Source organism: Caenorhabditis briggsae (assembly GCF_000004555.2).
Source record: "Caenorhabditis briggsae complete genome, chrII, whole genome shotgun sequence".
NCBI lineage: Eukaryota > Metazoa > Nematoda > Chromadorea > Rhabditida > Rhabditidae > Caenorhabditis > Caenorhabditis briggsae.
The window spans coordinates 15,541,181-15,550,862 of NC_013486.2; the positions used below are offsets into that span (position 1 = coordinate 15,541,181).

At 35.4% G+C, this 9,682-nt stretch overlaps 3 protein-coding genes across 3 annotated transcripts in view; 2 read left to right on the forward strand and 1 right to left on the reverse strand.

The window, feature by feature from the left end:
* CBG07225 overlaps positions 1-3,541 on the forward strand; it is a gene marked incomplete at both ends in the record, with an annotated part of 3,913 nt that extends 372 nt beyond the window's left edge. Inside the window, 7 exons of the mRNA XM_002632268.1 lie at positions 276-696; positions 815-1,015; positions 1,584-1,704; positions 2,126-2,150; positions 2,226-2,312; positions 2,772-3,105; positions 3,200-3,541. Of these exons, the coding sequence (XP_002632314.1) occupies positions 276-696; positions 815-1,015; positions 1,584-1,704; positions 2,126-2,150; positions 2,226-2,312; positions 2,772-3,105; positions 3,200-3,541 (1,531 nt within the window). The remainder of the gene's footprint in view (positions 1-275; positions 697-814; positions 1,016-1,583; positions 1,705-2,125; positions 2,151-2,225; positions 2,313-2,771; positions 3,106-3,199) is intronic.
* A 608-nt stretch (positions 3,542-4,149) lies between these two features.
* CBG07224 lies at positions 4,150-5,706 on the reverse strand (the record flags this gene model as incomplete). The annotated part of the gene is made up of 4 exons (XM_045243136.1): positions 4,150-4,427; positions 4,475-4,631; positions 5,103-5,562; positions 5,612-5,706. The coding sequence occupies 4 exons, from the start codon at positions 5,704-5,706 to the stop codon at positions 4,150-4,152; spliced, it is 990 nt and encodes a 329-aa protein (XP_045093357.1).
* A 1,354-nt stretch (positions 5,707-7,060) lies between these two features.
* CBG07223 lies at positions 7,061-9,219 on the forward strand (the record flags this gene model as incomplete). Its single annotated transcript, XM_045243137.1, has 3 exons — positions 7,061-7,116; positions 8,695-8,824; positions 8,875-9,219. 3 exons carry the CDS (start codon positions 7,061-7,063, stop codon positions 9,217-9,219), a joined length of 531 nt encoding a protein of 176 aa, XP_045093358.1.
* Positions 9,220-9,682: the final 463 nt, after the last annotated feature.

The window sequence follows — 9,682 nt, forward strand, 5'->3', positions numbered from 1 at the left end:
CAAAATCTAGAAAAAAGTTGTCAATTACAAAATTGAAGCTCTATTTTTGTTTATTATACTCTGAAATTTTCAGACAAATTAAAATTTTTCGGACCATTTTTTCACTGTGAGCTAAAGAGCTTTCCCAAAATGCTTTTTTCTCATATTTTGGCCATTTTAATGAGGTGGTCTAACTTATAAAAGTTGAATTTCTGTAGGCCACCATAGTAAAATGACCTAGAAATTGCCTAAAATGATGTGTTTTCTATAATATTAAAATGGAATTAATTTTTCAGGTACTTCCCAGCTTCCTACCTTGGGCAGTGCACAGAATTCTTCGATATTCCAGTAGATGACAAGGAGAACCAAAATGTGCCGCCAATGCACAAAAATTTTAAGACTGAAATGTGTCGCCACGTCATTGCCAGAAGAATCTGCCGAAAAGGAGTCATGTGCTCATTTGCTCACTTCCCAGAGGAGCTCCAGGCGCCAGAGAAGGCTTTTTGGCCCAGAAAACCCCAACCGGAAACCACAGCAAACCAAAAAACGAAACTGTGTGTCAATTATTACAAAGGTGGCTCTGGATACTGCCCGTACGAGCATCGGTGCCAGTTTATTCATCCAGCCGATGGAAAATTGTACCAGGAACGTTTTGCGGATACTGTAGAGTTTCAGAGAATCAAGGAAGCGCATCAGAAGGAGATCCAGGCACTTCATGTGAGTTTGTTTCTTGAATGTTTAGATTTTTAAGATTTAGTAGCCTAACTTTTGCAAGTTGAGCTTCCTTGAAAACAACATATTAATGACTCTTTAAACAAATCAATCCAAATTTCAGATCCACCGACTCCAAGGCGGTCCAAAAGCTCTCCAAATTGAAGTTCAGATAAACCTGAAAATCCGAGAATTCAATAAAAGCCACCCAAGTGGTCCGAACTACTACGATCTACATGGAATGACTAGGATGGGAGCAGACGTCTACATTGCCGATATTTTGAAGTCGATGGTTCGAAAAAATGTGAAGGAATCGAGAATAGAGGTCGGAAGAGGGAACCATTCGTCGAACAATTTTCCGGCTCTTAAAATTTCACTTTTGGCAAATAATTATGATGGATGCTCTCTTGTACCCCTCCCCAATAATGACGGTGTTCTTGTTCTTACTGTACTTTGAGTTTTTGTATTTCTTATATTGATGTTATAAAACTTATATCTTAAAAAATTGCACTTTTGGACTTTTGAGTTTCCAGTGATTTTTAGAATCCTAACCTGTCACAGTGGTAAATATATAAAACCAGTCGGTTTACGCCCCTTCGGGGCTGAACCTCCTGGCCTCCGGTCGCCCTCAACCATCGACCTTTCTGCCCACCACGCTTTACTGAGGTGAAACCAAGGAACGCCTCCAGAAGACTCCAAAATCAAAATTTTGAAAAACCAACAGTTTGGGCATCAACTAAGACACAATTCTGATCTATCTGTCCAGGTTTCAGCTTGATCGGTTAACTTTGAATGGGTGATGAGGTGCGCTACATACATACGCACATACAGAATCTGGTGAATGTTATTAGTAATGATTAGCAATTTAGACCCAAAACTCAATCAAAATCTAGGTCACGACCCGGGAAACTTCATTGAATTTTGGAAAACCCATGATTACAGTATACCATATTTCTACTCTTTCCCCAACCAACATATTTTCCCATAGGGAATACCGTAAGCATGTGAAGACAGGTGTCTTAATTTAGTACATAAAAACACAGGAGTTCTTTTTTGATAGACAAGGGAGATCACTGAACTATAATATCTTTCCCTGAAGAACAGTTTGATGGACCGTACTTCCGAGATATAGCCAAGGCAGGTGGCCGAACCTGGAACATGGCTTGGTAAAGGAGAAAATGACAAAAAGAGGATGGGAAAAAAGGGGCGGAGCTTACTTGGCAAAATCCTCACATGACAGTAATATCGTTCATAAGTTTAATTGTTCGATTTTCTTTTTTTTTGTTGTCCATCGATTTATTTTTTTTTTCTAAAAATCTGTTTTTCTGGAAGTTTTGAAGCTGAGGTCCCAAAGTTGTCGAAATTTCTAATCTGGGATTCCAGGATTTCATGTATATTTATTGGGCTAAATTTATACCAAAAATTCCACTTTCAGGAGAACTTTTAAAACCAAATTTGAGGTTTTTCAGACAAAAATATAAAAAACAAAACTTAAAGTTTCGAAATTCAAAATGTCAAAACATATAAATTTTCAGAATCATGTACAACTCACCAGTCGTCGTCTGCCGGATCACCGACGTCTTTCCAGAAGCGTCTTATGGATGTTCCCCAGTTCCACAAGCGTAAGTGTTTTTTTTAATTTGAAATTCGAAGATTCTGAAATTCAAAAATTCTAAATTCCAAAGTTCCAAAATTTCCAAATTCGAGAATTTGAAAATTTCCAAATTCCCAAATTCCAAAATTCTAAAATCTTGAAAAATTCCAAATTCGGAAATACTTGAATTCTAAAACTACGAAACTCCGAAAATCTAAACATCTAAATTTCAAAATTAAAAATTTACAAAATTCCAATGTTCTGAAATTCCAAAATTCAAAAATTTAGAAATTCCGGAATTCCCGAACCCCAAAATTCAAAAACTAAAAAACTCGAAAATTCGAAACCTCGAGAATTCAAAAATTCCGAAAATTCCCATATTCCAAAACTCAAAATTTTTTATTATTGAATCAGGGATCTGGTTATAAAGAATATAGAGCCCAAAAAGTCTTTCCAGCAGCTATCACATAATAATTTATATTTTCAGTCAAGTTCCATGGAACTGGAAGACCCAACTGTGCCATCACTTCACAGTTGGTGCATGTTGCCCAAAAGGACCACTATGTCAATTTGCCCATGGCTTGCAGGAGCTCAGAACCGTGGCACAAAATCGAGCCAAGAAGGAGCAGAAGATTCCGGAGAGGCACAAGACCAAGTTGTGCGCCAACTTCTCAAAGTCCGGGTCTGAAGTGTGCCTCTATGAACAGCGCTGCCAATTCATCCATCCGTCGGATGGTGAGCTGTACCAGGCTCTTTTCTCGGAGACCTTGGAGTTCGATAGAATGCTGAAGACGCATCTGGCAGAGTGTCAGGCTCTTCATGTGAGTTTTTAAATATTTTTGGGGATGTAGGCAACCCAAAGGGACTTGTCTGAACTTCAAGGTGTTTCAATATTCAAATTCCTCATTCTTCCAGGCTCAACGACTCCAATCGCCAGATCCAAATGAGCGCCAGATGATGGAGGACGAAATCAACCTGAAAGTCCGAGTCTGGAATTTTACCCACCCCAAGAAAGAAAACTATTATGACCTGCACGCCATGACAACTGGTGGAGCAATTAAGTATGTTTTGGGTATAATTAATTATATGAATTCCAACAATATCCCCCAATCCCTCCTAGAAACAGGTCGTGGTAATCATTCCACTAACAATTTCCCAGCTATCCGAACTATCTTGTTAAATAATTTAAATGGTTTTAATGGTGTCTCTTTTGTACCCCAATTAGGTAATGATGGCATTTTGGAATTGTCTATTTAATTGTATTTTTGATATTTATATTTTGTAATTTATCTATTTTACTTGCTGTTTGTATATTTTGATTGATCATATTTCCTTTTGGAAGTTTTTCTATAATAAAATAATAATTGATAACAAATGGGTTTTCTGATTTAGAAAAAAAATCTGGTTCTTCTTTTCATGGATGAAACAGGTGCGGGATGGCTTAGAAATTCAAAATTGGTGGCCTAGAAAATTAAGTCATATAAAAATACAATCTTGAAAACTTACAAGGGAACCTTTTAAGTTGTCTGGCTGATTCGCATAAACCAACCGTAGAGAATGAAAGAGCATGTTTGAAACCTATAAATCCGTTTTCAAAATCTGCTTAAGAGTCCTCTAAAGTGCTGAAATTTCAGTTTTAGTACCAAATTTTTTGAATTTTTTCGCAATAATATTCGGAAAATAGATAAATTTTAACACATTTTAATGCAATAAAAATTTTTGGTCGGAGTCCTCCTTTAAACGGTTTTCTCAAATAAAAAACTGATAAAACGACAGAACACTTTCAAAAGCATAGAAAAAAAAACAATTTTCTTACAAAAAATCAACAAATTAACAAATAAGAATTAACAAAAAATAGATAAAAATCAAATTATCATGATGAGTCTCTCGAAAAGGTGTCCTTTGGTTTCAAGAGACAATTCGGCCAATTCCGCCGACGCCTTCAATTTTTTGGCCTTTTCCGTCGAATTAATCATCAGAATTGCTCGCTCCAGAAGACGTGGCATACGGTATTTATCAGCCATGAGCAATAATTCGTGGATTTCGAATTTCGTAGTATTCAGAAGTCGATTTTCCACTTTTTGAGTGATAACTGGCATTTTGAAGCGCTCAGCAAGTTCGAGAAGTTTCGGGTAACATTTGTCTGGAAATCAGAAATTCGAAACTGAAAAAAGTTTAAAAAAAAATTACAATCTGGAAACTTGATATCCGGATAAATGGCTCTGATAAGGAGCTCAAAGTCATCGTATTCCACGTCATCAATCGAATACGGTAGGTTTAGATTCTTTTCGTTGTCTTCAGAAGACGTGAAAAGTGCTTCAAAGTAGTCGGAATAGTAGGAGAGGTACTGAAAAAAGGTTTTTTGCAGAAATTTGAATTCCTGTAGTTTGTAGTCTAACAGACCCAAGTCGCAATCAGCTGAATGTTTGCGGCGTGGGTCTACTAGCTCTAGTATTGTAGTTTGTAGTCTGGCAGACCAATATTTTTGTGAACAAAAAATTAAATGCTTCGTTGGCCTGCTAGACTACAAACTACACATTTGATTTAGCATACCAATTCAAAAATGAGGACTTTTGTAACTTGTAGTCTAGCAGACCAATATTTTTTTTAACAAAAGAAATGGGTCTGCCACACTACAAACTACAAATGATGATTTAGCAGGATTACATCTGTTTTTCTAGACTACAAACTATAATTCACCACTAGCAGACCCAAATTTCGGATTTTGGCTTAAAAATAGCGAATTTTAACCAAATTTGAGCAAAAAAACGATTTTTGACGTTCTTTTTTCGCTTGTTCCATCTGTTCCAAGCCTCACCTTCTTATTAACGTACAACAATTTGGCGCCGACCACCAAAATTGTGTCATTTCTCTCCGATGGAAGGAACAAATCACCATAGGAGGCCACTTCTTCGCTCACTTCGTTGCTGGAGCTCACTTCTGGAGTCGCTGGACCCACTTCCACGAATTCTGGAGCTTTCGGAAACACAATTTCCAGCTCCGGATTCACTATAGGCAACAAATAGTACTCAAACATCACGCCCACGCTTTTTCTCTTCTCTCCATCAGTTTTTAGAGTTCTTGTGACCATTTGAACACTTTTCGACAGGTCACAACCAATTTGAATCGTTGGGAACGCCTTCTGGTCGTTCAGCACTGGTTTAACTAGGATATAACCAGTAAATCCAGAATATCCAGCACTTTTCCATTCTTGCAGGTCAAAAGTCCACGAAAAACTGATCGGACCCCGTTTTTTCATCACAAATCCACTCCAGATACTAAAAATTAGCTAATTTACGGAAAAATCGAATTAAAAATGTAAAAAACCATTTTAAGCTATTGCTAGTGCTCGAATCCAGGACATGCGACTTCATATCGATTATTTTCGGGTCGCTTTTATAGCTGATGACTTCATTGGCCATTTTTTCTGAAAAAAGATTGATGAAAATCGAAGAAAATCACCCAAAAATCGAAGGAAATTAAGCTGAAAAACAGAAAAAAAATAAAAAGACTACTGTTTCGTGTCGAGACTCATTCCGAAAAGCTAATGTTCCTTTAAATTTTCTTTTTATTTTCATTTATTTTTGTAATTTTCAAAGTCAAAAATCATCTATAATCGGTGAAATTTGGCTGGAAAGAGTTGCTAAATTGGAAAAATATGAAAATTCATAAAAAAACCAAAATGAAAGAAACAATTTTCGTCATTTGTTCAATCATTTTTTTTCGAATTTTAAAATAAAAAATAATAATTTTCAAAATTCCAAAAATCCGAAAATTCCGAAAAAAAATGAAAATTAGAAATTTCAAGAATTCCGAAAATTGCGAGAAAAAAAAATGATAAAACAAAAATTCCAAAAATTAAGAATTTAAAAAAATGTCTAATTCCAAAAATTAAGAAAATGATGAAAATTCCAAAAATTCCTAAAATTCAAAAAACTGAATTTTTCCAAGTTTTCAGACAACGTCACTTGGATCATGCCCAAAAGTATGGAATGACGGATCTTCTCGAAGAAACAATCCAAAAATTGATTTCAATCGAAAAAATTCGATATTTGAAGAACTTTACAATTTATCATATTTTGTCTGAAAATACGGAAAAATGACTTTGAATCGTTATACCGAATTGTTTTGACACTTTTTATTGTTTTAATAAATCTTTGAATTTTAATTTTTTTTTCAATAATTTGTGAATACTAAACATAATCCTATATTACTGTAAGCTTAAAGGTACAGTAGTTTGAAAAAATTAATGACCTAGATTGCAATTTTCAGGTCATGGTCTAGATTTCAATTTTTAGGTCAAGACCTAGATTTCCATTTTAGGTAATCATCTAGATTTTCTTTTTTTTGGATTAATGTATTTTCGCATAGTCCAGGGAAGACCATATGTTTTCATGGGACTTTACGAAATGAGAAGGTGCTGTAATTCACTGAAAACTGTCTTCACCTCGTCAACATCTACGAGGGATGGTCCTGGAAAGAACACATGTTCTCATGGGACCCAATGAAAATGGCAGGTGGTACTGTAATTATCAGAAAAACTGTCTTCACCTTTTGGATTCGCCCATCAGAATCGGAAGTGATTAACTTAACAAGATTTGTTGGTATACATCTTTCTCAGATGTCTTTTTCGTTTTCTTTTTGACACTTTTGAGCCGTCCTAATTAGTTTTAAATCTTTTGGGTATTGTGTAGCTTTTACTTTGGCTCTTAAAAATATAGTTTCAATTGTCGACTATTTTCAAATTTTCCAATATTTTCAGATTTACCAAAAATCATGTTTGCTCCAGTCAACACCAGCTTCCTTCGAATGTACGACACCATGAAATCACTGTAAGTTTTTTTTGTGTCCTCAATTTGAAAATTTTCTAATTTTGATCTTTACCATTAGTGATTTTCATTCAAATCTTCTTAAATTGTATAATTTGATTCATAAGCTTTAAAATTCAAAGTGTTGATTTTAAAGCTAACACTTTTATTTATAAGTCATTAATGACCTAGGAATCCGATGCCGATTTTTGCACCCAGAGGATGGACCAGTCTACCTGAAGGGCGTGGATTTCGAAGAGAAGAAGGAGACACATAGCAAGAAGGTGCAAGCGCTTCATGTGAGATTCTAGACTTTTAAAAAATTACCCTTCGTGGTAACAGAAAATATACAGCTAGAAATGTCAGAAACATTAACCACTGTTTTGAGAAGAATGAATAGGAATATTCTGTCTGGAAATGTTTCAGATAACTTTTTGATATTTTCCCAATCTTCATAAACAGATTGATAAGCATAGTAGGTGGATCCGTGGAGGCTAGTTAGTTCTCTGTGCAAATTAATTAAATTTGGAGAAACTTAAAAAACATTATACCTTCAAAACGTCTCTTTCAACTCTTTCTTGAGCTTTTGTAACTTTTTCAAATGGAGAATTTCAGAGTTTTCAATTTTGAAATTGATTCTCTTATGGAATCTAAAAAGTTGGCAAATTTCTTTTCATCCATTTAAATGCATTTCCCATTTTTTTTGGATAAAAGACATTGGAAGAATGCCAAGTTCATTTTTCTGATCTCCAAAACCGTCAACTTCGAAACTCCGAGAGGAGTCCAGCAATGAGAATTTCAGAGTTTTGATTGGAAAACCCAAAGTTTATAATTCCGGATCTTCATTGAGAATTTCGAAAATTTATTGATTTTCTCTCGATTTTTTTGTTTGCGAATTTTTGTTTGTGAATCTTTTTTTTTCTTGTTCTCCTGATTGAATTTTTCAGAATTTTAGAATTTCTGAGTTCCTTAATTCCTGAGTTTCTGAAAATTTGAAATGACAAATTTCGCAATAATCATCCATCACTGATATCATCACTAAAATGTTCTTATCAATTTTTTTCCGCAGTAAAAACGTTTTTCTTCTTTCTCACTTTTTCCAAAAACCATGTTTTTCGAATACCTAATTCTATTTCTAGCTGTATATTTTCTGTTTGTGGAATATCTATAGCATCTAATTTTGAAAATTCTTCTCTAATTTTTTCCAAGGATCTTTTTTGATTCTGAAATTTTGATTTTTTAGAGTTGCTGTTGCCCGCAATTTTTGGGCTGGATTAAAGCGGCTTCTGAGCTGTGGCAGGGCGGATTTCTAGCTGTATTTTTTTTTGTGGTTGAAAAGTTCAAAGATAAAAGTAAGCTTTCAATTTTAAAAAATAAAGTTGACGAAAATAAAAATGAAGTTAACGAAATTAAAAAATAAAGTTAACGAAAAAATGGAAAATCAGAAGCCCGCGGGCTTCAAAACCCGCCTCTGTACCCATTACGCCTCTGGAAGGAAATGCCCAAAAGGAAGCAACGGCATTTTGCACATAAGCCAAAGAAGCTGAAAAGAGCTGCTCAAAGTCCACCAAAGGATCCCAGATGGAAAACCATGATCTGCAGAAACCTTGGAGACTGTCCCTTCGGAGGCCGATGCCAATTTTTGCACAAAGAGGATGGACCAGTCTACCTGAAAGCCGTGGATATTGAAAAGAAGAAGGATGCACATAGCAAGAAGGTGCAAGCGCTTCATGTAAGATTCTAGACTTTTAACTACAGTAATCGAACTGAAAAAACTTTCAGACTCTCTTAAAAAAGCTGCACCCAGAAGGTTCCCAGAAAGCCCTGGACGTTGAGGAGGAGATCAACAAGACGGTTCGCGAATACAACGAGACAAAGCCAAGAGGAGATCACTATTATGATCTACATGGGGTGACGAGAAATGGGGCTGAGGCGTACATCGAGGAAATTGTCGTGGAGATGAAGAAAAGCCTAGTGAAGAGAGCATCGATCGAGACGGGTTGTGGAAAACATTCTAAGTGGAATATCCCGACTATTAAAGATCTTTTGATTGCTAAGAATTCTAATGATATTCGTATTTCTTGTGATCAGTGGAATCCAGGAATTCTTATTTTGACTATTCTGTAATTTGTAATTCTTCGAAATTTGTATGTATATGTATGTATTTGTTATAATTTTGAAAAAATAAAACAAGATTATTATTTTACAAAAATGTTTTTTTTAATCTTTCGAGATGAATACAGTAACCTTGAAAGCTGAGCGTCACTTTTGACTGCGTTTGGGTCCCAGGAATCCAGGGACACAGTTTGGGGGAAGGCAACTTCAACCCAATTTATCTCGATTCCTATAGTTTTTGTGTTCAAAAGATAGTTTTTGTGTTCAAAAAAGTCAACAAAGTCAGATTTTACTTTATTAAAGGAGGTCGCTTTGCAGAATCCATCACTTTTGTAACATAAAAAAGTTCCGATGTGTGTAGCACCTTTGGCCTGCAAAATTTTGCACAAATCGTCATCGCTATGAGTCACTGCCAGTTTGCAGGACAAACAGATAGAATGTTTGAATACGGTCCGTCTGAAGGGAAAAAGTGATT